A 26,866-nucleotide genomic window follows, 5' to 3' on the forward strand; every position below is an offset into this window, starting at 1 on the left:
GGAATGTTAAAGTAGGTTACAAGTAAACTCTCTTAGAGAGAAGATCCCGCAAATTTTGGATACTCCATCTTGATAGAATTTTGCTGCAAGCACAAGTCCTGCGGCATAATAAACTAAGTTCAATCTCCTCAGTGGCCAGGCCACATGGATAGTCTTTTCAGATTCCTTCTCCAGAAAGCCTCTTTCACCAACAACCCAAACATGGGTGCAGGAATACCCTGCCATATCTTTTGCCCCTCAGGAACCTCTCTGACTGGGTTGTAATCAAGCCTTTGTGTCCTCCTGGAAGGTCACACCTGTAACTCAATCAAGTCCAGGAAACTCCTAGCTGCACATGCAGGAGAACCTCCAGATGCTATTGTTCTTGCAGGAAAAAAGTTTTAGTTTTCTTTCTGCAAAGTCTGATAACCTATAGTCCCTCTAAGGGTCCACACCAATGCATGGACACCTTCTTCTGGTGTGTAGTATCACGATGCTGTCCCCAGCCCTCAACAATGACATCACTTGTTATCACTCAACTTCCATGCTGCCAAGCTCTGTGCTCTGCAGGGCTTGGGTTGGAGATTCCAGGGAACAGTTTATAATTAGCACTGCCCTGGAAGCAGAACTCTGTCACTTTTCATTCTTTGAACATGTCTATCCTGCTTTGCATTTGATGGTCTTTACCTCCATAGAGACCTCCACCATTTTGGGTCATCTTCTCTGACATTGATGGTGTCCATGCTATCCATTTTTGCAGTCTCTCTCACATAAGAGTCCATCAGCCTTGTGATGCTTTCTTTCTCACTGAAAGCTTTCCATACTATCTGCTTTTGGAAGCCTTGTCTTACTTGGAAAGCCTCTTGCTTTGGAATATGCTCTAACCCACAGAGGAGCTACATTGACCAGTAAAGGGGCAACTTTTTCTGTGTATTTCCTTTTCCTTGGAACCTGAAGCCATGCAGCCCACCTCACAGCACAGAAGGGCATCATACACTAGTCTGCCAGTAGGTAATCACTCCTCTGTTCCCTTGAATCCTTGTAACTACTCTCCCTCTCTTCTAAAAGCCTCCATTCTCCTGTGTGTGTTTAAAGCCTGCTAAATCTGACCTCTTGCTCCATAAGTATTGCTAATTTCCCCAAATTGAGTTTAATTATGTGCCAGGAAGATCTAGACCCAAGATTATTTGCGTACATGTGTAGGAATAGACACGTGTGTGTGTGTGAAGGAGCTATGTTGGCAACAGCACTCAAGACTGATTCATATTTTACATGGTGGGTAGACAAACCTCTTGTATACTGATGCTTCTAGGTGCACAAGGGGAGGGAATGCATGCTGGAGACCAGTAACTGACCACTGCTCACTAGCTCACCAAGTGTTTACAGATACACATCTTCCATTAACAATTTACTGGAGTTCAACAGGGGAATAATCATCATATGTACAACCTGCCTGACATACAGAATACAGTGCAGTGTATATACACAAAGGGAAGCAAGCCTGACAGTTCTAAGGAAGGAATTGTAATGTAAGCACTTCTGAAATCAGAGGCTGCTTCCTCTATAGTTTTTTATGGGAAGAAAAAAATGCTTAGAATTGGAAATAACTATAGTACATGCCTGAGGGCAGGAATACACGGATGAAACCTTGTAAGTGTTCCTTTTTATCCCAAACAGCCCTAGGTTGAAAGTACATTTTTCAACTTGGAGCATTTTTTTCCCCTAACATTGGGCATTGCTTATAGTACTACTTGTAAAATTAAGTTTTAGTGCAACATTAGGATTCTAGGAAATTAATCCCTGGGGATGGAAGAAAATAAAGCACATTCTCAGCAGTAGCTAACTCTGTATTGATTTTTATGTTGACATTTCTCTGTCATCATTACTAAGCTGGTGACAGTGTGAAGGGCACAATTATTTATGTTCCATCAAATTAGTCAGTAATTCAAATCCCTGACGAAATCTCCAGCCAAGATAGCTCTCACTACCGCAGAATGTGCTTCTGACATTACAGATCTTTGCTAATCACTGGAAGGGCATAGGAAAGTGAGAAAACTTTGAAGGAAGAAGATGACCACAAACTCATCACCATCTACGGTGGTTTCACACAAATTTATTTATAATATTTTGATCTCACCCTTCCTCCAATGGCATGGGCAGTCAAAATGCCTAACATAAGATATACATGGTAAAACAATACAACAATAAAACTACCCATAAAACAACTAGTCTAAGAACTAGTTACTACTAAGAAATCCATTACGGGGTACAAGCCATGATGTGTATGCGCAACCTCCTAATTTTAGAAATGGGTTATGTCAGAATGCCAGATGCAAGGGAGGGCACCAGGATGAGGTCTCTTGTTATCTGGTGTGCTCTCTGGGGCATTTGGTGGGCTGCTGTGAGATACAGGAAGCTGGACTAGATGGGCCTATGGCCTGATCCAGTGGGGCTGTTCTTATGTTCTTATGTTAAGAACTGAAAATGAGTGTGCGTGTGTTTGAGAGAGAGAGAGAGAGAGAGAGAGAGAGAGAGAACAAGAGAACATTTCAACTGTAGGCACAGCAGCAGTAAAAGCAATCAAACAACAAAGAACCATAAGACAGTATATAACAGCAATTTTCAACCTTTTTCATCTCATGGCACACTAACAAGGCATCAAAATTGTCAAAGGCACACCATCAGGTTTTTAACAATTGACCATGCTGCCAGTGGGGGGAATCATAGCCCCATTGGCCCTACTAATAAATGATCTTCCTCCAAATTCTTGTGGCACACCTGTGGACCACCTGTGGTCACGGCACAGTGGTTGAAAATGGCTGGTATGTAGCATTATTAGATTTAATAGCATAGAGTAAAATAATAAAACTGCAGCAGAAATAATGTATGGTAAAAAAAAAAAACAGAAGTAAACAATAAAAACATCAGGAGTGGCATACGCCCCCTCTGCAGGAGTGGGTCAGAATGCATGGAGCAGGAAGTACCCTGGTTCCATGCTGTGAAGGGCTTCAAAGGTCAAAGCCAGCACACTGAATTGGGTCAAGAAACGAACCAGCAGCCAGTGCAGCTGGCTGGAGCAGTGGTCTAACAGAACTGAACCACTGACAAATCATAGTCAATGTACTCCATATTGACAGTGCATGAATGAGAGAGTTTCTGCAGATATTCTCCAGGTGGTGTCCTAGGAGAATAAAGCCCTAGGGTGGTGTCAGAGATCAGCCATACTGGGCACTGGCCAAGGACCCATTTCTGTCAGAAACTCCACCTGGCCAAGATGACCTAAGAACAAGTGGCAGTGTCCAATTTACCATTAGAGGGCGGGCAAGGAATATCACAGGACTCTCCCCCAGGTCTCCAGCAATCTGACAAACAGTGTTAAACCTTTTACCTTTGTACATGAAGGAAAAATAGCATGCAGCTGCTTACACTTCTGAAGAGACATGGCTGTTTAGCAACACAAATGAAACAATGGCCCTTCTGCATTTCTTCTTTACGGTACCACAAAACACCTCAAAAAGCACTTGCACAATTCACACAAGACCACACTTCAAGAATAATCACCTATATTCTCTAGAAGTGATCTTCATAGCTCACTAGGAACATACTGACAAACTCACTACCATAAAATCCAGGCCTTAGTAAGGTACTAGCCCTCAATTTAATCTGTGGAAAATAATGAGCACAAAATGAAATCAAAATATTCTGTGGCTCACACTGGGCTTTGGAACAGGGGTGGAATGAATAAAGTACACAGATAACATTTTTTCACAAACCACTCTTCAGTGTTACTAACTGTAGCAAAATAACAAGGTGACTTATCTAGATGCTTCTGATACAATTAATGCTAATTAAGATAAATGTTGTCTTCATGACAGTATTGACTCATAAGAAGCAATCTGAATTTGACATTTCTCCCCAACAAATCAGACTCCCAAGTTACATACTGGAATGAGGTGATAATGCTCAAATGTCAGGTCCCAAGAATGATTAAGGTGATGGGAGAAAGAACATTTATATACATAAAATTGTGTAGATGGTGATTTACATCTAACAGCCCAATCCTAACTAGGACTAAGCTGCCTTTTACGTTCAGCAGGACACAGTTAACCTGCTCCTTATTTGCCCTTCTTTGCCATCTGCTTGTTCATCCTCTGTGTTGTAGACATTCTGGGTCCACCACTGCTATTGGTAGTGGTTCCAAAGGCCTACTATCGCTGCCTGCTACCTGTTTCAGTTAACATGAGCCAGCAGTGGGAGCAGGGGTGGCTTATGGCAGAATGCGAGAGTTTGGGGGAGGGATGGGGAAGAGGCAGAACAGGGTGTGGGTAGATCTCAGTGGAACCGATGTGCACCAGAACCTAGCTCCCGCTCACTTTCCACTTTCCTCTTCCTTATTCTCCTTGGACTTGTGCCAGCAAATGAGCTGGTGAAGGAGACCCAATGGTCTTTAGTTTACTTTAGATTCCTTACCTCAAGAAGACCTCCACAACCCCCCCCCCCCACACACACACACACAGGAACACAGCATGGTTTTTTTGGCAGGAAGGAATTTAATTAGGACTGGAGTCTTGTTTGTTATGCTGCTTTGACCTGCTTCCTCATCAAACAAAAGACATATAGAGTCAACCACCAGGTACTTATTAATGCACTTGAGTACCTAACATATATAAAGCTCAGAATGTATCTAAGAATATATCTAAGAGTCCACTTCTGCAGAGGTGTCACTGCTGAAAAGATGGCTTGCATGATTAACTGGGCTCTCCCAGTGCCACTCTTTTAGCAATGCCACTTTTGTTGAAGCTCTGGGATGGAGAGACAGAAGGAGGCCTCAGAAGATGAGGAATGGTAAGTGGAAAAGGCAGATCAAGAGAGGCAAGAAAAGAAGAAGCTGCCGAGATGCTGGGAGAGCCCACTTATCATGTAGGCAGCCCTTTCAGCAGTGCTGCTTCTGCCAAGGTGTCACTTTGCAGAGGACCTCTTAGCAGCTGAGCTGCGAAGTGACACTTTGGCAGAAGTAGTGCTTCTGAAGGGGTGGTCCATGTGATAATTGGGCTCTCCCATATCTTGAAAATATTAAAAAGATTTGCATATTTTCTCTTTTGTTGTTTGCAGCTAATGAATTCCTGAGTGAGGAAAACATGCCTATTTCTGGTCATTATCTGCTTAATGACATCAGTTTCTTCTTAATGACATCACTTCCAGCCTTCAGCAGATGGATGGATGCTATTCAGCCCTCTATATGAATTGAATTTGACAACCTTAGTCTAGACCTTGAAGTCCTACTTTGCCCTTAAGATTAGGACAGAAGGGGAATATTATTAGGTGTGAATAACTATAGAGTAATTGCAACACAGTGAAATTACAATTCTAAGGGGATAAACAGAATCCTAAAGCAGTGGCTGAAGTGGGGGGAGATGAATTTCACATGCTGGTTTGAACTAAGCAGTTGATTCTTTACCAGCAGTCTTATAAGATCATAAGAAACATAAGAACAACCCCACTGGATCAGGCCATAGGCCCATCTAGACCAGCTTCCTGTATCTCACAGCAGCCCACCAAATGCCCCAGGGAGCACACCAGATAACAAGAGACCTGCATCCTGGTGCCTTCCTTGCATCTGGCATTCTGACATAGCCCATTTCTAAAATCAGGAGGTTGCACATACACATCATGGCTTGTAACCCAAAATGGATTTTTCCTCCAGAAACTTGTCCAATCCCCTTTTAAAGGCATCCAGGCCAGATGCCATCACCACATCCTGTGGCAAGGAGTTCCACAGACCGACCACACGCTGAGTAAATAAAAATTTTCTTTTGTCTGTCATAACCCTCCCCACACTCAATTTTAGCGGATGTCCCCTGGTTCTGGTGTTATGTGAGAGTGCAAAGAGCATCTCTCTATCCACTTTATCCTTCCCATGCATAATTTTGTATGTCACAATCATGCTTATTGCATATATAATATGATCAGCAGCTGATCATATCATAGAGCTCTACAGTCAGCCAATTGTTAGAACAAACCATTTTCTTAGGTAAACAAAGCCACATCCTTTCCATTCTGTACCACTATCAGCCCAAGTCCTCAACACCTCCATGAGCAGAAGGAAAATGAGAATTTCCTTTTTCTTATTTCCAGATTCGGAAACAAGAGTCTTCAAACACATCCACCCATTTCCTCTGCTTGAAATGTGAACACCCAGTGGGAAGGAAACAACATATGTGTCTCTTACCCACCCAGATTCTACTGTGTATAGGCAATACCAGAGTGACAAATCATTATTACGCGGGGAGGGAAGTCCATACTAAAGAACTGCATAACAATTGTTTTGAGAGGATGAAGTATACCTGCAAGATACAAATATGATTAGGAACCAGCAGGTATTCTAGCAGCACAGATGGAAACAGAATGGGATAGCTTCAATCATCTTTGAGGGGGTTGAGACCTTGAAATACAGAGCAGGTAGGATGAAAGACTAAGAAATATTCTGGGTTACTTAAATGGTAGGTTAGACTTCAGTGACAAATTATATAATCACCACAATAGCCCTGCTCACCCTTGCTATTTTGTGTATATATGTGTGTTGTATGCCAGACTCTTCTGTTGCCCAGTGGGAACCAGATAATAATATCTATTTCTACGGAAAACAACATGGTTTTCAACTCAGTGTGCAGTGTGCAACTCAACTCTGCAGCCGAAGACTGCAATTTATAAATGGCAACAAACCTATGGAAAATTCTCTAAATGAAGGACTCTGTGGTGTGTTATCATTTAACCCCTACTTTTCACTTTCACTAGATTTATTGGCATTCACACCTCAACATTAAATGACTCTGAAAGCAGAGCAATTAATCTAGAATCCTATTTGTTTTAATCTAACACTGTCAACTGGTTTTAGCTTTCCAGTCAAGAGAAAAAAAATGTTTGTTAAGCTCCACAGCACTAGCTAATGCCAAAAGACAATCTCCTAGGGAAAAAAAGGAGTGAAGATGTTTTATAGATGAAACAGATTTATTAGGTTACCTAACACCATTTCTGCAGATACCTGTGAATTATAATGAGATTATTAAAACAGTACAAAACATTCCATTAAATATCTGACAAGAGCGCTTTGCTGCAATTTCAATAAGATGTCAGAAAATTTTCTCAATAAAAACTTCTTAAGAATATATATTTTGTTATTTCACTACCTGCTATAAGTTCAAGGATAATAGGTTTATCTGCATCAGAATAGCTGAATGACCACATTTATGTAAGTTACAGAAGGATGTTCTCTTGCTGCAAACTTTAATTAATTTTCACAGATAGTTAATTTTCTGTTTCATTACCAGCTCCCTAAATTTGAAAGACAAACAATTTACAAACAAATAGAAAACTTCAGAGGAAGAAAATTCTTTTTTTATTTTTATTCAGAAAATAGCATATAAACTGCAGGAAGGCAACAGATACAGAATTAAAATGCATGATATATTGAACTAGCTTAAAAAACATTTCATGTACACATTCTAAAATCCAAAATAAAAAAAGACACTTTTTTAAAAAAACTGTTAGACCAAACTTGGTCCCAGGTAACAAATGAGTTTGGGCTTTACACTAACCAAATAATGGCTTCAGTGTCCTTAAACATCAGTGTATGAAAAATATACATCTCAATATGTCCTTTGAAAGGTGACCCAATCCATTAAGGGCAATAATCCAAGACTTCAACTCTTACCAGCACAAGGCAACTTTAAGTAGCTACTTACCATGATGTACGACACCCTTCAACCCATGGATAATAGGCTCCAGTGCTGGGTTGTCCCTCTGATTGACCTACATGTAAAGGATACATGATTGGTTAAATCTGTTCTGGCATCAGACAGAAGAATCTCAATTTAATCTTCTAAAGGAGAGGAGGATGGAAGATGCTATCTAGCAAGCTACTAAGTTATTATGTTTAAAACAGGTCTTCACCAAACACCACAAACTTAGAATTATACCACAATAAAATAAGACAAAAGCAGTTGAAACACAAAGAAGTCTTCAGAATGCGTTAAAATGTTAGGAATATCTTCATAAGTTAGGTAGCTCTTTCACTTCTTTCAGTGCTACAGGCAAAAATGCCTTGGATAAATACAGAAATATCAAGTATATCTAACAACAGTCACTTTTTTCAAATAAGAGACTCAAAAGGCATAAAACTTAAAGCGCAGTTGAAGTAAATGGAACTCTGTTGAATTATACGTGTGGGTCTAAGCATAATTTTTATTTATTTATTTATTTATTTATTTAGTTAGTTAGTTAGTTAGTTAGTTAGTTAGTTAGTTAGTTAGTTAGTTAGTTAGTTGGTTCGTTGGTTCGTCTTCATTTCTTTCTCCTGTATTTGTAGGGTAAATGTCTGCTTTTCATCATGTCTTTGTGCACCAGGCTTTCAGAGGAGCTCTCTTTAACATCATGCAGTACAAAGCGTCTAGGGAACAAACAGCAACTGTCTAGGAGTGACAGAACTACAACTTTTTTTTTTACAGCAAATAAAAATCACCTTTACATTTTGTAGCGGAATACTGACATGTGATATTGCAAATGCTTTTTGCAGTTTACAACCTGTAGCAATGTTGCAGTTATTTTCATTGAAAGGTTTTTGTATATTTGCATCCCAAAGATAAGGCAAATTTATGTCTCCTTGCAAGTTTCCAACTTCAGCATAAATTGTGTTTCAAGGACCAGTTACCTAAACAAAATTCTTGGGATGACTCAGGGCCCAATCCTATCCAACTTTTCAGTGCTGATGCAGCCATGCCAATGAGGTGTGTGCTACATCCTGCGTGGGGACGACGACACGGAGGCCTCCTCAAGGTAAGGGAATGTTTTTTTCCCTTACCTAGGGGGCTGCACTGTGGCTGCATTACCACTCAGAGTTGGATAGGATTGGGACTTCATTTGAAGTCATCAATCAAAGGATCTATAAAAATCTTAGTATACAATTATTGGAAGAAAGAAAAGTTCCATGGACCAATGTCCAATGTGCAGTTTTGACAAACAGATCCACAGACACTTGTCCACAGTGTCCCTCATCCAGGATATCCGCACAACGAAATCCACAACGATATCCACACAATGAAATATTCATTTCAATGAAAGGAGCAGTTCCAGGTGCATAATGGGAATTGTGGGCTAATTACGTTTTTGCTCATGCAGTTGAAAAGATGCCATGTTTTAATGTGGGAACCAATTTTTCCCTCTCTTGCCTTCTTCTCAAGGTTCATCATCACTACCCAGGGATTCCTAAAAGAAATAAAACCAGGAACCCCAACATGTTTGAGGGGAAACACACATTTGGAACCCACAAGGAAGAAAAGTGGCTTGGAGAGTGAGTGGAACAATAGTGAGTGAGGTAAAGATTAAGCACCCATTTACTTCCCACTGTGGATGTCCACTATAAATCTCTCTTCTGACACTAGCTGTGCTCCCATAGACAACAGAGGGTGTTCTGAGGCCCATGGAGGCTGAACAGTTTTCCGGGAAAAACCAGAAGTGACGTTTTAGGCCTTTATAAGGTATTCTGAGGCCTGAGGAGGCTTCCCCAGAGGGATACAGGAGCCTAAAATTGTTATTCATTAATCACGGGTTTCAGCATTCACAAGGGTTCTGGGGGTGGAACCCCTCAGATAAAGCGGGACACCTGTACTTTTTTCTTAGGAAAGGAGTAGGTTTTGTATGCACTGTTTAATTCAGGTACACATTAAAGTGATTTCAGTGTATCAGTTGAATGCACACATCTGCCATTAATTTCAGTAGAGACGCAGAAGACAGGTTTTACTGTTTTAATTTTGTCTGAAAGCCACCTTGAGCACCTTATTTTTGGGTAGAAGATAGAATTAAAAATGATTTAAAATAAATTAATGAAAAGCAAATTAGAATGATTCTCAGACAAAGTTTACAACTAGCCTGGTCACTCCCAGATTTTTCACACTCATTTTCCTATCTTCCAAAGGTGTTTTTCCCCACTTCCTCTGCTGTGTGGCAGACCAATGCAAATGAAAGGCAAGAAACTGAAGCTAGTGAGAAGTGAATAAGCGCAGCTGACCGAGTGAAAAATACGAACACAGAAAATGTACATGAGACTGATAATTATTTGTCTCAGTCTGGCTTCTGGGCAGGATATAGGTAGAAACAGCCTTGATCAACCTAGACCAGCAGTTTCCAAAATTTTTAGCACCGCGACCCACTTTTTAGAATGACAATCTCTTGGGACCCATCAGAAGTGATGCCATTAACCTGGAAGTGAAGTCATGGTCAGAAGTTACATCATCATGAAAATTTTTAACACCTCCCATACAACAAAATCAAATTAAGTAAATTAAAAGTTCACAATAAGGATAAATTGAAAAATGTGTTTAAAATAAAGAAATACCCTCCTAACCCTCCCAAGCAGTTGCTGATCTATTTTTTAAAAAAATTCCCCAAATATCCCAAAGGCTGCAATCCTATCCACACTTACCTGGGAGTAAACCCCATTGACTATAATTGTTAACAGGCTACTACATAGTAGCCTGTTAAAAATATAGACCTGTAACGTTGACTATACCCCATTGACTATAATTTTTAACAGGCTACTACATAGTAGCCTGTTAAAAATATAGATCTGTAACGTTTCCCCAAAAGCAGTTACATACCATAGTAGCATCAAGTCTAATATATTAAAAATAAAATACCCATTGAGATGAATGGAACCAACTTGAAATTGACTCACAACCTACCTAGTGGTTCCTGACCCACAGTTTGAGAAACACTGCCCTAAACAATTACCTATGCTGGGAACTAGACAGGAAGTGTGTCCCAATTGGTTCTGGTGAACCTTTCAGAGGCTTTTGATACCATCCATCATGCAATTTTGGAGCAACTGGTGGGGATAGGACTTGGAGGCACTGTTCTACAGTGTGAGTCTGGTCCTTCTTCAAGAATAGACTTCAGAAGATGGTGCTGGGGGACTCCTGTTCAATGCAAAGCCATTGGCCTACAGTGTTGCACATAGCTCTGTCATGTTTCCCATGCTATTTAATATCTACACAGAAGCACTGGAGGCAGTGATCAGAGCATTAGATGACACCCATTCCCTTTCATCAAGTGGACAGCTGTGTGAGTTCCAATCACTGTCTGGGATCAGTGAGTGACTAGATGAACAAGTTGAAATTTAACCCCAATAAAGATGGATGTTCTCTTGGTCAGTAGACCTGTAGCTTCGTTATGAAGTGTCAGTCTGTTCTGGAAGTGATTATGCTTCCCTTGAAGAACCAGGTTCACAGTTTGCTGGTGCCTCTCAGCCGGGCCTTGTTCCTTGATGCCCACATGTTGGTTGTGGCTAGGAATGCCTTTTTCAAGCTTAGATTGGTGCCCCAAATGTACCTTATCCTGGGTCATTAAGACCTGGCCTGATGACTCACGCACAAGTTACATCAAGACTCCATTTCAGTAACATGCTTATGGGGCTACATAAGAACAAAAGAAGAGCCCCATCTAGTCCAGTTTCCTGTATCTCACAGCAGCCCACCAAATGCTTCAGGGGGCAAACAAGACAACATGACAAAACCTGAACCCTGGCACCCTCCCCCTGCATCCGGCATTCTGAGGTTGTTGTTGGCAACCTTCAGTCTCAAAAGACTATGGTATCGTGCTCTGAATGGTGGTTCTGGAACAGCGTCTAGTGTGGCTGAAAAGGCCAATTCGGGAGTGACAATCCCTTCCACAACGGGAGCAAGTGCACTCTGTCCCTGGTCCGTCTCCCTGGCTATGGGCCTTCCTTCTTTGCCTCTTAGCCTCAGACTGTTGGCCAAGTGTCTCCTACTTTTAAAAACAGGACCTTGCACATACTTATCATGACTTGTAACGCGTGATGGATTTTCCTCCAGAAATTTGTCCTAGCCCCTCTAAAAGGCATCTAGGCAAGCTGCCATCACCACTTCATGTGGTAAGGAATTCCACAGACTAATTACATGTAGTGGACAGGGCAACGCCTTGGGAAGCAGGCTTGGTGATGCACCATTGCCCTGCCCCCACTGGTTTTTTTACTACAACGTTTGAGAGAACAGAGATACTTCAACGCGGTTTGTTTCATTGCATTCTGCATGAAATTATGCATTGATTGATATATAACATGATGGTATTATTCAAAAATACCAAGATTAAAAAATTTTTGGTGAGTCGTGGCGTCACCCCCCCCCCAGTGTGCGTCAAATGTGTGTCACATGTTGCGGCCCACACCCCCGGCACCCCCCAATGATGCCACTGCTTGCCTGCAGAACAAAGGGCCAGAACAGGAACATGGATACTTTACAAGCCTGATGGCAAGAGGACACATATCCAGACCAAGAAGGTCATATTATTCACAGAACCATGGAATACCCCTCCCCTTTAACTGATCCAGGAAGCCTAATGGTCTAAATCTGAACAAAGATTTGTTTGCTCCTAAAATTCAAATGGAATTTTCATGCCTCCAAAACACAAACGAAACTTTCTAGCTCCAAATCCTGCTGGAAAAGCATAATTGGTCTCTTGCAACTTGGCCTCCGCCATCAACTCCTGTGCTGAAAAAGCACCTTTTGCAACAAAGGAAAGGGTCTTGCACCTCTACTGGTCTTCACCTACATTACTGAGCTCAGTTGTGGAGGCAGGCTAATAAGTGAATGGACCATCCAAACTAGTTACTGGACTTTTGTCACCATGACCTTTACATCTCAACACTCCCAAGCAACTCAGAAATAGGATAGAAAACCTTGGTCCACAATACATCCTTGCCAAAGACTCACCAAATCCCCACTGTTCTCCTTGTTTTGGTCTTGTGCAAATCAAATTGTCTGCATGCTTCCTCATGGTCTGTCTCTCCTTTCTGTGAATACTGTGCAGTGTTGCTGCTGCACAGCATGGTTATTCACATCTTCAGCACTGACCTTGGTCAGCAGACTTGCTCAAGAGTGGAAATCTAGTCATTTAGTATTTTAAATCTAGTACAAATTTAGTCGATCTAGTCTAGTACAAATTTAGTATTTTAAAGGAAAGGGGGGGAAAAGTTTTGGAAAGAGGGTAGGACATTTGCACATACCATTTATAATTCAACAGTGATTGTAATTCTCTTTGAAATAGACAAATACCGTAGATAATCGCCTATAAGATAAGAAATTTGTGCCCCCAAATCACTGGTGAATCACCCCTTTGCCTTATCTGCATAGTCAAGCAGGCAGATGGAAGGTGCCATCTGCACCAGCCCGGGTCAGGAGGGGACTCTCAAGGAGGATGGGCAGCAGCACCTCCTCCGGGCCTTGTGTGGAGTTCCTGGCAGCTGCGCCTCCTACCTGGACGGCTGATCCCCCTCACTGTATAGTATGTATAGTACATACATACATATAGTATGTATAGTAAAAACAGTAATAAAAACAGTCTCTATTAAAAGCTATGATCTATCTCATAGATCAGGGGTGTCCAAAGTTTTTGGTAGGAGGGCCACATCGTCTCCTGTCTCTGACACTATGTCGGGGGCTGGGGAAAAAAAAAGAATTAATTTACATTTAAAATTTGAACAAATTTACATAAGTTTAATATATTAAAGATGAACGTATATGAATGAATGAAGGTCTTGCAATAGCTCAAGGCCTATAAAAGGCCTTGCACAAAGCAAGGCTGGCCTTTCCTTTGCTGCCGCTGCTGCATCACAGACCTGAAACAGCAAGCAATGGAGGAAGCCCTCATCCCACAGCTCACGCGAGAGGTCAAACAGTCGCCCTCACGCTGAGAGCAGTTGCATCGGGCCAGTACAGGCTTCAACAAATTTCCGGAGGGCCAGAGACTCATTGGAGACTGGGGGCTCTCTGAGGGTCGCATTGAGAGGCCTCGAGGGCCGCAAGTGGCCCCAGGGCCGGGGTTTGGGCACCCCTGTCATTGATCATAAGATACATTTTTATTCATTAACTTTTAAAATTGTGTTCTTCACAACTTTTTTGTAAATACTATCAGAGTAAGGCTATGTATGTATACTGTTTTCTTGACTTATCTGTGAGATCGACTTACAGGTGAGTGTCTGCAGTGACTGCTGTGCTCAGTACAGTTCAGTGGAAAAAACACACTGTAGCCTTGCAATTTAAGAATACTATTATGCTATTTCCAATGCTATACCATTCTCACCTTAATGTAAATGATACAATGGTAAATCAAACCAGTAAAATTACTTTATTTATAACTTACGCTATGCAGTTTCTGCTCCCATGAGAACAAACTGTCCTAGGCAGAGTGAAGGGCTAGCACTTCAATAACAATAGCACACAATTTAACACTTGCAATTTAAGCACCTTATTATAAGCTTAACTGGTCACATTATTTTATGCTTTAATTGTAGAAACAAGGTATGATTTTAGAGGGATTAGTATGGAATCTCAAAAGGTAGGATAAGACTATAGCAGAGTTTATTTGCTATGTAACACAGGACACAAAACACTTTATTTCAATCTGAGGCACTGCAACGTAGAGAGAGATATCCCTAATTCCGTGGCTGTCCCACTGGGTTTAAAATCATAGGCCTCTCGCTCAAGGGCTAAATGTTCTACAGTTCAAAAACAGTTATTAAAATAGGAAAAGTCTTAGACAAAGCCAGTTTTTCACCTGGCAATGAAAAATCACCAATAAGTGAGCTGGATGTGCCTACCAGAGAGCACATTTCATGTTCTTCTCAGCTCTGTGAAGAATGGGGCATGGGGTTTGGTTTCTGGTATGAATCAAAGGACACAGGTAATGTCAGCTAGAAGCCATCCTCTGGCATGAAACACTGGTGATGACTACTTGACTGAAACATGGTGTTCTACCTAGTCACATCATTTTCCAAAAGGTCGAATATTGTCATTTCCTTTTTTTTTAAAAGAGTTACACAAGAGTTTTTCCTTCCAGTAACTCAGCTACCAAAAGAGAAAATGTTTTTATAACTGCAATACAGATCTTGTATTCCCCCAGTGCCAGCTGGAAGAGAGTTAGCTATGAGTTAATGTGGATGCATGGAGCTATTGAGTTTTTATTCCATCTGTCTGTCTGTCTCTCTCTCACACACACACACAGGCAGGGGAGAGAGAAGAGCACAGGGAAAGAGGGATGATTCCTGTTTATCTAGAACAGGGCTGTCCGAACTTTTTGGCAGGAGGGCATAACGGAAACCTGGTGGAATGCGGAGAATCAGTGGGATACCGCAATCCCGGGCTATAAACTCTACAGGAGGTACAGGCAGCGGCGTGTTGGAGGTGGGGTGGCCGTTTATGTTAAGGAAGGGATAGAATCCAGCAAAGTAGAGATTGAAGGTGGGTCCGACTCCACCGTAGAATCTTTGTGGGTTAAATTACCAGGCTTGTGCAGCGATGTAATACTAGGGGCGTGCTATCGTCCTCCAGACCAGAAATCGGATGGGGACCTTGAAATGAGGAAACAGATCAGGGAGGTGACAAGGAGGGACAGGGTTGTAATCATGGGGGACTTCAACTATCCTCATACAGACTGGGTCAATTTGTGTTCTGGTCACGATAAGGAGACCGGATTTCTTGACGTGCTAAATGACTGTGCCTTAGAGCAGCTAGTCACGGAGCCCACCAGAGGGCAGGTGACTCTGGATTTAATATTGTGCGGTATGCAGGACCTGGTTAGAGATGTAAATGTTACTGAGCCACTGGGGAACAGTGATCATGCTGCGATCCGTTTTGACGTGCACGTTGGGGGAAGAATACCAGGCAAATCTCTAACAAAAACCCTTGACTTCCGAAGGGCGGACTTCCCTCAAATGAGGAGGCTGGTTAGAAGGAGGTTGAAAGGGAGGGTAAAAAGAGTCCAATCTCTCCAGAGTGCATGGAGGCTGCTTAAAACAACAGTAATAGAGGCCCAGCAGAAGTGTATACCGCAAAGAAAGAAGGGTTCCACATTTGAAATGTAAATTCATTCTTTTCATTCCCAGCCCCCGACACAGTGTCAGAGAGATGATGTGGCCTAAGAACATAAGAACAGCCTCACTGGATCAGGCCATAGGCCCATCTAGTCCAGCTTCCTGTATCTCACAGCGGCCCAACAAATGCCCCAGGGAGCACACCAGTTAACAAGAGACCTGCATCCTGGTGCCCTCCCTTGCATCTGGCATTCTGATACATAGCCCATTTCTAAAATCAGGAGGTTGCACATACACATCATGGCTTGTATCCCATAATGGATTTTTCCTCCAGAAACTTGTACAATCCCCTTTTAAAGGGGTCCAGGCTAGACGCCATCACCACATCCTGTGGCAAGGAGTTCCACAGACCAACACGCTGAGTAAAGAAATATTTTCTTTTGTCTGTCCTAACCCTCCCAACACTCAATTTTAGTGGATGTCCCCTGGTTCTGGTGTTATGTGAGAGTGTAAAGAGCATCTTCCTATCCACTCTGTCCATCTCCTGCATAATTTTGTATGTCTCAATCATGTCCCCCCTCAGGCGTCTCTTTTCTAGGCTGAAGAGGCCCAAGCGCCGTAGCCTTTCCTCATAAGGAAGGTGCCCCAGCCCCGTAATCATCTTAGTCGCTCTCTTTTGCACCTTTTCCACTATGTCTTTTTTGAGATGCGGTGACCAGAACTGGACACAATACTCCAGGTGTGGCCTTACCATAGATTTGTACAACGGCATTATAATATTAGCCTTTTTTTTTTTTTCCTAATGATCCCAAGCATAGAATTGGCCTTCTTCACTGCCGCCGCACATTGGGTCGACACTTTCATCGACCTGTCCACCACCACCCCAAGATCTCTCTCCCGATCTGTCACAGACAGCTCAGAACCCATCAGCCTATATCTAAAGTTTTGATTTTTTGCCCCAATGTGTATGACTTTACACTTACTGACATTGAAGCGCATCTGCCATTTTGCTGCCCATTCTGCCAGTGTGGAGAGATCCTTCTGGAGCTCCTCACAATCACTTCTGATCTTCACCACTCGGAAAAGTTTAGTGTCGTCCGCAAACTTTGCAACCTCACTGCTCACCCCTGTCTCCAGGTCATTTATGAAGAGGTTGAAAAGCACCGGTCCCAGGACAGATCCTTGGGGCACACCGCTTTTCACCTCTCTCCATTGTGAAAATTGCCCATTGACACCCACTCTCTGCTTCCTGGCCTCCAACCAGTTCTCAATCCACGAGAGGACCTGTCCTCTAATTCCCTGACTGTGGAGTTTTTTCAGTAGCCTTTGGTGAGGGACCGTGTCAAACGCCTTCTGAAAGTCCAGATATATAATGTCCACGGGTTCTCCCGCATCCACATGCCTGTTGACCTTTTCAAAGAATTCTATAAGGTTTGTGAGGCAAGACTTACCCTTACAGAAGCCATGCTGATTCTCCCTCAGCAAGGCCTGTTCGTCTATGTGTTTTGAGATCCTATCTTTGATGAGGCATTCCACCATCTTACAATCAATCAACAGTATTTATATACCGCTTTTCAACTAAAAGTTCACAAAGCGGTTTACAGAGAAAAATCAAATAACGTAAATGGCTCCCTGTCCCAAAAGGGCTCACAATCTAAAAAGATGCCAGGGAATACCAGCAGACAGCCACTAGAACAGACAGTGCTGGGGTTACCCGGTATAGATGTTAGGTTGACCGGCCTATAGTTTCCCGGGTCCCCCCCTTTCCCTTTTTAAAGATAGGCGTGATGTTTGCTATCCTTCAATCTTCTGGCACCGTGGCTGTTTTGAGGGACAAGTTGCATATCTTAGTCAAGAGATCTGCAACTTCATTCTTCAATTCCTTAATAACTCTTGGGTGGATGCCATCAGGGCCCGGTGACTTATTGGTCTTTAATTTATCAGTGAGGTCTGAAACATCTTCTCTTTTAACCTCTATCTGACTTAACTCCTCGGTCAGGAGGGGCCGTTTGGGCAGCGGTATCTGCCCGAGGTCTTCTGCCGTGAAGACAGATGCAAAGAACTCATTTAATTTCTCTGCCATCTCTAAGTCTCCTTTTATCTCCCCTTTCCCTCCCTCACCATCCAGAGGGCCAACCGCTTCTCTGGCGGGTTTCCTGCTTCTAACATATTTGAAGAAGCTTTTATGTTTGCTATCCTCCAATGTTCTGGCACTGTGGCCGTTTTGAGGGACAAGTTGCATATCTTAGTCAAGAGATCAGCAACTTCATTCTTTAATTCCATAATAACTCTTGGGTGGATGCCATCAATAAGGTGACTTATTGATCTTTAATTTATCAATGAGGTCTGAAACACTCAAGGCAAGTGGTCAAGGCACAGCACAGGTTTCTGACAACTGACGAAGCACACCATGCTGCCAGTGCTGGCTCACATCTTCCATTGGCCCTATTAATAAATGACCTCCCCCCAAATTCTTGGGGCACACCTGTGGACCACTCGCAGCACACCAGTGTGCCATGGCACAGTGGTTGAAAATGGCTGATCTAGAAGTGTAATCTCATCCCTAAATCGGGCTTCCTTGCCCTCTGTTGGTGAAAGGTAGGTGAAAAGGCTGTAGCCATTCCAGATTAGGTGAGAAAGGAACTTCAGAGATTATGTAGAGCCATTGTCACTTACCAGCATGAGGGCAATACAGACACCTACAAAAGGGCCATTATAATCCTCAGAAGATTATGGCTTCCTCTCTTGAGACTTTTCGGCGAGGCCTGAAGACCCTGCTGTTTAAACAAGCCTTCTGACTTCATGGTCTTTTTAACATCTTTTATACATCTTTTAGTTTTTGTTTTTACAGGCCTGATTCCTCTATGAACTGCTGTTTTATGCTCTTTTTTATTCTGACTTTTATCTGACTACTGTTTTTATGGTTTCTGTTAATGTGTTTTTAAACATGTTAATGTGTGTTTTAACATGTTGTAAGCCGCCCTGGGTCCCTTTAGGGAGAAGGGCGGGATAGAAATAAAGTTTATTATTATTATTATTATTATTATTATTATTATTATTATTAAAAGATGACCCCCATGATCACATTCACCACTAAGAATAGTGCACCTTTGGCTCTAAGGTTGCAAAAAGAGACATTGCTACTTTCTGAATAGCTGCTGCTGTAGGGATCCCACCACACAACTGTGGGATTCAACCATTAAATTCACACCTAACCACTATGTCCCCCAATTTCACCATGCTGTGGGAATGATATTGCTCAAATCCAGCATGGCCACAGCCTGCAACAAACCTAGTTTTTCACCAGTTGACATGAAATATGCACTCCTCTCCCATTCCCATCCAAAAGATCCTGGCAGATTTTAGACAGTCATAAATTTGCAGCAATTGCTTTCAAGCTCATTAAACGGGCTCCAGTATAGTATTACAACACATTTCCAAAGAGCAAGTAGCACGCTATCACCCTAGTCTATTGAAATATGAAATAGCATGCATTTTGCACCAGAAAATGAATGGCTACACTTTTTTAATGCCTTACTTGAGCTTTCCTTCACAGAAGTGAATTATAATTTACTCTTTTCCCTATGCACCATTTGGACCATGACTGGGAACCAATAATCTTCAATCTTTCAAGTCTTACCCATCTGCTAAGTACAACAGCCAAGACAACCAGCATGCCAAGAATTGGCTCAAGCCACATGCGTTTGCAGTACTGCGGTACTAACACTCATGCTATGAGAACCTGGGCTTACTAGTCATTATCCCAATGCTTTAAAGCGATGTCAAGGAGAAAAGTCCAAGACTGAACCGAGATAAGGCTGAAATAACAACTCCCTTCTCAGTTTAGCTGGGAAGTTAAACCAAGCCAAACATATTTATTTGTTCAGTTCAGCATTTAAAATTGCTTCAAGGCTTTTGGGGCTGTGATTTAGGTACATAACATGTTCAGCTGAGAAGTATCTACAGTATGCCAAAGGCCATCTGAAGACCTTCTCAGTTGAGCAAGGTTCTAAAATCACATCTTTAAGCTATATCCAAGTCTAACATTCTAGCCCCCATACCTACAATATGTGCGTGTGTCCCACAATTTATAGCAAGTATTGTGACCTGCACAGGCTGTGCAGCATGGCCTTTCCCAGTTTGAAGACACTTGGCCAACAGTCTGAGGCTAAGAGGCAAAGAAGGAAGGCCCATAGCCAGGGAGACAGACCAGGGACAGACTGCACTTGCTCCCAGTGTGGAAGGGATTGTCACTCCCAAATCGGCCTTTTCAGCCACACTAGACGCTGTTCCAGAACCACCATCCAGAGCACGATACCATAGTCTTCCGAGACTGAAGGCTGCCAACATATATTGTGACCTGAGATAGTGAACAATGAAATATGGCCAGAAGAATATAATGTATTAACAAATTAAACACAATTCTAGAGTCATGGTTAACATTCTCAGTATCATTTGCTGGTATAAACCAGCAATTCTTAAAAATAAGAATTTTTAAGATCTTGCTTAGATCTTGGTTGTGGTTTCTAGAGTGGTTCCACTTCCAGACAGCTCATTCTCTTCTTGTTTGACCCCCTCTGGAATATGAAGGTGAGGTTAGGTTGATCATGCAATTTGCTAATTTTTGGTTATCCCCACTTCTTCCTGAATCCAAGCCTCTTTGAGCTTTTAAAGAACTTGCCCCTGCCTACTGTATTTAAGGGTGCAATCCTAACTCCCAGTTAGGCCAGTGCCAAGTCCCTTGCACCGGCCCACAGAGGTTGCGTTCAGCCTCCACACTGATCTAGGGAGGGAGGGTTGTATCAGTTGAGCTTGGCCAATGCAGGGGTCTGGGGAGGGTGGGGAGGAGGAGGGGAGGAGGTGGGAGGGAGGCATTCCAGGGAGGGCGGAGGGTGTTGAAGGTGGCAGGAAGTGGGAGGCGGGGCTGGAACCCCAGCAGTTATGCTGGATCCCAACCCCATTCCCGAAGCAGCGTGGAGCTGCTTCGAGCTGCTCTGTTCTCCTCAGACTTGTGCCACCTCCTGAGACCCATTGTGGCTGTGGTTGTTTACCCAGGGGTAAGGGGAAGAGTTTCCCCTTCCCTCCAACTGAGCCACTTCTGACCCAATCTTGCGCTGGATACAGCGCAGGCCTCCTGGCCTGCCTGTTCCAGCACAAGATAGGATTGCACTGCAGATTGCTCTTACGGTGCAATCCTGTGCATGCCTAGTCAATCCCATTGTGTTCAATGGGGCTTACTTCCAAGAATATGTGCACAGGATTTCATCTTTAGCCATTTGTCCTGCTCCCCATCCACTCCTGCAAGACATTGCAGGTTCATCTCAAGCAGAAGTGTTCTTTTGTTTCCTGGCACTTTCATACATCCTGTAACAGCCTTTGTATTAGAAATTATCACTCATCCTGTATTTCTTTCCACAGTGGAGGCCCTAGTGTGCCTCCAGTTCACAGATATGCAATGAACACACAAACAAATTAAAAGGAAAGGCTCTGGCAAAAAGAAAGTTAGAGAACCATTTAGGAAGCAATGTATTGATTAAGATTGTGGGGTAGAAGATAGGTTTTTCAATACCCCACAAAATAAGGCCCACAGGCCAGAACAATGGCCATCACAGACTATCCTTTGTAACCAGGTAAGAGTAGACCTAGTACAATGCTTCTGCCTTTCCATTGGATCATTCCAGTGATGTGGAGAGGGGGGATTTGCTGCATGGGTAACAGCCTATCCTCCATACCTTCTTTACCCAGGCTTTGCGTACTGGAGAGGACACTCCAACTTCGCCATACGGCGTCGGCACAACACGGGAAGCAGCAGTTTACCGGTTATAAAACAAATGCATCAGTAAAGCAGCTACCACGTTTTCCAGACTCACAAAGAGAGTCTGGTCCAACAAGAAGCTGACGGAACATACCAAGATCTAGGTCTACAGAGCTTGCGTCCTGAGTACACTTCTGTACTGCAGAGAGTCATGGACTCTTCGCTCACAACAGGAGAGGAAACTGAATGTTTTCCACATGTGCTGCCTCCAATGCATTCTCGGCATCACCTGGCAGGACAAAGTTCCAAACAACACAGTCCTGGAACGTGCTGGAATCCCTAGCATGTATGCACTGCTGAAACAGAGACGCCTGCTTTGGCTCGGTCATGTCGTGAGAATGGATGATGGGCGGATCCCAAAGGATCTCCTCTATGGAGAACTCATGCAAGGAAAGTGCCCTACAGGTAGACCACAGCTGCGATACAAGGACATCTGCAAGAGGGATCTGAAGGCCTTAGGAGTGGACCTGAACAAGTGGGAAACCCTGGCCTCTGAGCGTCCCGCTTGGAGGCAGGCTGTGCAGCATGGCCTTTCCCAGTTTGAAGAGACACTTGGCCAACAGTCTGAGGCTAAGAGGCAAAGAAGGAGGCCCATAGCCAGGGAGACAGACCAGGGGCAGACTGCACTTGCTCCCGGTGTGGAAGGGATTGCCACTCTTGAATCGGCCTTTTCAGCCACACTAGACACTGTTCTAGAACCACCATTCAGAGCGTGATACCATAGTCTTTTGAGACTGTAGGTTGCCTACTACTAGTACAATGTTGTAGCCCTCAACCCCAATTGTTAGGGATCTTGTGTGGGGTACTACAGATGGAGCCTCTTTATCAACAGGGGTTCTGTTCCCAGACCCCCTGTGGACATTGAAAACTGTGGATAACGAAATCTGCAGTTTTTGAAGTCCACCTTTGTTTCTCACCATGGATGCTGAACCCCCTAATCAGCCCCCTGCAGACCTCACAGATGCCACTTGAACCTTGTTCCAGTCACGTCTGGAAGGTTTTCTGAGCCTAAGAGAGGCCACGTGCCACCAGAGTTCAGAATATTGCTTTGAGCATGTTTTTGACAACTTCTGGTTTTCGGCAAAAAACATAAGTCGTAAAAAAACTGTTCCAGGTGGGTTTCTGAGCCTCAGAGGGGTCACGCGTAGCCTCTTCAAGGTTCTGAAATTCTCCCAGACATGACTGGAATGTGGTTCCGATCATGTTTGGAAGCTCTGCAGGGGGCAATTCGAGGGTTCGGCATCCACACTGAGGCAAATCCATGGATAAAGAGGCTCCACCTGTATAGCAAAACAAATTTTTGCAGCCTCCATATGGTGATTTAACAGAAAAGCAGCCCCAAATATCACTTCCCAGCTACCCACCAATGTCTGCAAACAAGGAACTGAACAGCAGGGCAGGAGGTCTGGTCTAGAGGATAGAGCCTCCATTTGCCTGAAGATAACATCCACAAGGTTGCCAGTTTGAGGCCACCGGTACCATGCGACCTTGAAGCAGCTGACAAGCTGAGCCCAGCCGAGTTATTCCATCTGCTCTGAGCGTGGGAGGATGGAGGCCAGAATGTGAAGCCAGATCAGAAAGAAACACCTGAACGTTGTGGTTCTTGTAAGATAGAACCTTCTTTCAATTGTAAAAATCCCTACGGGGATTTAAATAGCCTGCCTATGTAAACCGCCTTGAATAAAGTCTTGAATAAAGACCAAGAAAGGCGGTATATAAATACCTGTATTATTATTATTATTTAGCATCTCTGCAGTTACTGTGCATGAATTAACTTTCATTACACCTTAACCATTCTTTTTGACAACAAACAAGATGGTTGTAAAAGGAAGTGCACATATATTGGAAGGAGATATATGTTGTCAAGCAACTGTACTTGACTCCAACATGAACTTCTGCAATAAAGAATTTCAGCTGTACTTTTCAGAGGAAAGCAAGGAAAAGGAAGGAAGGAAACAGGAGTTCTCCCACCCTTGATGTGTAATGTACACTCAGCCCTCTGTATCTGCAAGTTCCATAACCATGGATTCAACCAACTGCAGATCAAATATATTTGAACAAAAATTCCAGAAATTCCCTGCTTTCGGATCGGGCTGAGGTGCCCAACCTGCATGCAAAGTGGGAAAGACTGGCAGCGCTGCTGAGAATGCTGCATTCTATGCCCTAAGCTGGGATAGGTGCCTGGACTGGAGCTCTGCATGGTGGCTTGCAGCTCTCTGCCAGGACAGGTTCACTGCCTTCTTGTCAAGGGCCTATTTCTCCCTTTCCCGTTGCTACCTCAAGTGACTTGAGCATCCATGGATTTTGGTATCCATGGGACGACTGCCCAGCACAGGGATTTTTCACTCAAGGGCAGGAGCTTGAATGCTCTCATAAGTTCGAGAAGTTTCAAAACGCTGCCCTGCACAGGTGCAGATTCCATGTGTGTGACTGCACAGCAGCAAAGAAGACAGGTAGTCTTGTTTTCTTTTTTACCTGCAGACATTCATCACTTCCCTGGGAAGTCTATCTTTTATCATTCAAGGTTTGATTTGTACTGGTAGTTCACTGCTGGAATTACTATTGGATGCACCCTTATCTCAGCTGGGTTCTCAACTAGCTTTGATGTCAAATTACTGCTGAAGGATTGGGCAGTAGATCACTGGTGCTCACCCAAGGATGTTTCAAAGAGACACTGTGGGTCAGTTTTAGAGCATGACTATTCCTATAGTCCAGGGGTCGCCAAACTTGCTTAATGTAAGAGCCAGATTGGATAAACTTCAGATGTTTGGGAGCCACAAGAGAGAGGTTTGAGAGCCACAATATTTAAGAAGCATTTAAATTCTTAAACATATTTACTCACCATGAACACTAAACTTACATTTTAATCCAGTGAACTCCCAGTTCATACCCAGTTCAGAATTAAAAACGAACATTTCTTATTTACCTTTTATATTAACAGTGATGCAAAGAAGGAGCTCAGGCAACATATTTCTGAGAGCCACGCATTATATGTCAATATTGGTCACCCCTCCTATAGTTCCTTTTATAACCACCCCGATTCTATATGCAAATTATTAGAAGTGCACTAGCTAATCTGTTAGCACCTTTACAGGAACTGAAGCAATTGTGAAGGTTTTTCTCTATTCTCAGAAATCATCATTCAATTAAAAAAAAAAGTCTAGAGGACCGAAAATTATTCCTTCCAAAGAGTTAACTTGCAATATTTTGAAAAGAACACTTGCTAGTTAAGAACGGTATCATCTACTTTTGTATTATTCTCATCTAAGCTAAATCTGAATGTGGAAACTCAATTGCTAGAGACAATAAAAAGGGCAGAGAGTCAGATAAATTTCTCCCTGGTGTTACCACGAGAACAATGGATTCAGTTAAGGAAAAAAAAGAAATGCAAGTATAACCTGTATCCATGGATAAAATCCACAGATTTTTGACCTACGGTTTCACCTCAACATGATGAAAAGGGCCCTTTAAATTAAAGGAAAAAAGTTGTTTAACAATAGCTTCGTTAATGCGAGAGAGGGCAGCCAGCTGACAATCCATCAATCATTCTCTCTCCAGGCACTTAGAACAGCTTCACTCCAAAGCAAGTCCTGAGTCCTCCTTCTTCCCCCTGAGCACAAGATAGAACGATAATCACTTTGCATTCTTTCCTAACTGGGTGAAGGGAGAGGTCGCTGGCTCAGAGTGAAGCCTTTCTAAGTGGCTGGAGAGAGACTGATTGATGGATTGCTTGCCTAATGACTCTATCTTACCTCACAAAGGCAAGCAAGGCTGTTTTTAAATCATCTAGCAAGGAGACATTGTTTTTTAAATGGATTTTCTTTAACGCGATTTTTGCCAGCCACAAGAGTTCTGGGAACGGAACCCTTGCAAATACCAAGACTCAACCTGTAGACCAGTGGTTCTCACACATTTAGCACTGGGACCCACTTTTTAGAATGAAAATCTATCAGGACCCACCAGAAGTATTCATGACCATAAGTGACATCATCAAGCAGGAAAATTTTTAACAATCCTAGGCTGCAATCCTACCCACACTTACTAGGACTAAGTTCCATTGACTATCATTGTTAAAAGAATATGCATAGTAGCTTGTTAAAAATACAGGTCTGTAACATTACCCCAAATGCAGTCACGTAACATGGTAGCATCAAGTCTAATATATTAAAAATAAAATATTGAAATGAATGGGGAGCTACCTAAAATTGGCTCACGACCCACCTAGTAGGTCCTGACCCACAGTTTGAGAAACACCGCTGTAGACACAATTCGGCATTGAACCTTAGGGTGAAACAGAATTATTTTTTTTCAAAAATATTACCATGACCTCTGCTAACACCACTCTCCCCACCACACAGACTGGAGGCAAGTTCACTGCTACACCCACAGGTTTCAGGTTCAGTGGCCACAAAGGCAAATGCCATAGCAACTAATATGGGATTCTTCAGCTCCTTCATTGTCCAGGTGCTAACGATCCTTGGAACAAGGAGCGCATTCAGTGCTAGGGAAAGACTGAGGTCCCAGCGTCCCAGTAATGTGGGCGTTTACCTTCAAATGTGCTCACTGTTTTATGGACTGCATTGTGTTTGCAAAGGTAAGAGGAAAAAGAAACCCTTAATGGGTTTTCAAATGATTATGTTAAATAGAATAATGGGTATGCATTGATCCTTCTAGCTAATTCCACTTCATATAATACATCATCCTGAGTGAGAGCTTTTGCAGTGATGTATTAACTTAATTCACCATCACAGCATTAGGAAAAGTATTTAACATGAGATATTAACTAGCAATGCCAAAGAGAAGGTTACAATTATTTTGCAGGTTATGCTAAAATGGTTTTAAAAGCCACTGAGCACATTTAATATATTTCAGCGAGGCCTTTTGCATGTCAAGTTCTGACATTCCATAAGCTTGTGCGGAATGAATCACTGTATCACACAGTTTTGAGCAGAATATCATCATCAGAACATTCTGGTGTGGCAAGTGGCTACCATCCGTTCTCAACAGACTCTGAGCCAAAATAAATGACGGGAGCAGTCAAGAGACCAAGTTTTTGCAGTACCAATGAAGAGTAGAGGTGGGGGTACATGTGCTCAGATCTCTCTCTCTCTCTCTCTCTCTCTCTCTGTATATATGTATGATCTTAAAACAAACCATCTCATCAATTCAGGGAAAGTCTAGATACCAATCCG

General features: G+C 42.8%; 1 protein-coding gene across 3 annotated transcripts in view; it reads right to left on the reverse strand.

Moving 5' to 3' along the window:
* PTPRG (protein tyrosine phosphatase receptor type G) overlaps positions 1-26,866 on the reverse strand; it is a 659,913-nt gene that overhangs the window by 168,183 nt on the left and 464,864 nt on the right. For all 3 annotated transcript variants that reach the window (XM_066613931.1, XM_066613930.1, XM_066613929.1), the window contains exon 6: positions 7,722-7,788. In XM_066613931.1, the coding sequence (XP_066470028.1) occupies positions 7,722-7,788 (67 nt within the window). The remainder of the gene's footprint in view (positions 1-7,721; positions 7,789-26,866) is intronic.

Source organism: Tiliqua scincoides, chromosome 2, assembly GCF_035046505.1.
Source record: "Tiliqua scincoides isolate rTilSci1 chromosome 2, rTilSci1.hap2, whole genome shotgun sequence".
Taxonomy (NCBI): Eukaryota; Metazoa; Chordata; class Lepidosauria; order Squamata; family Scincidae; genus Tiliqua; species Tiliqua scincoides.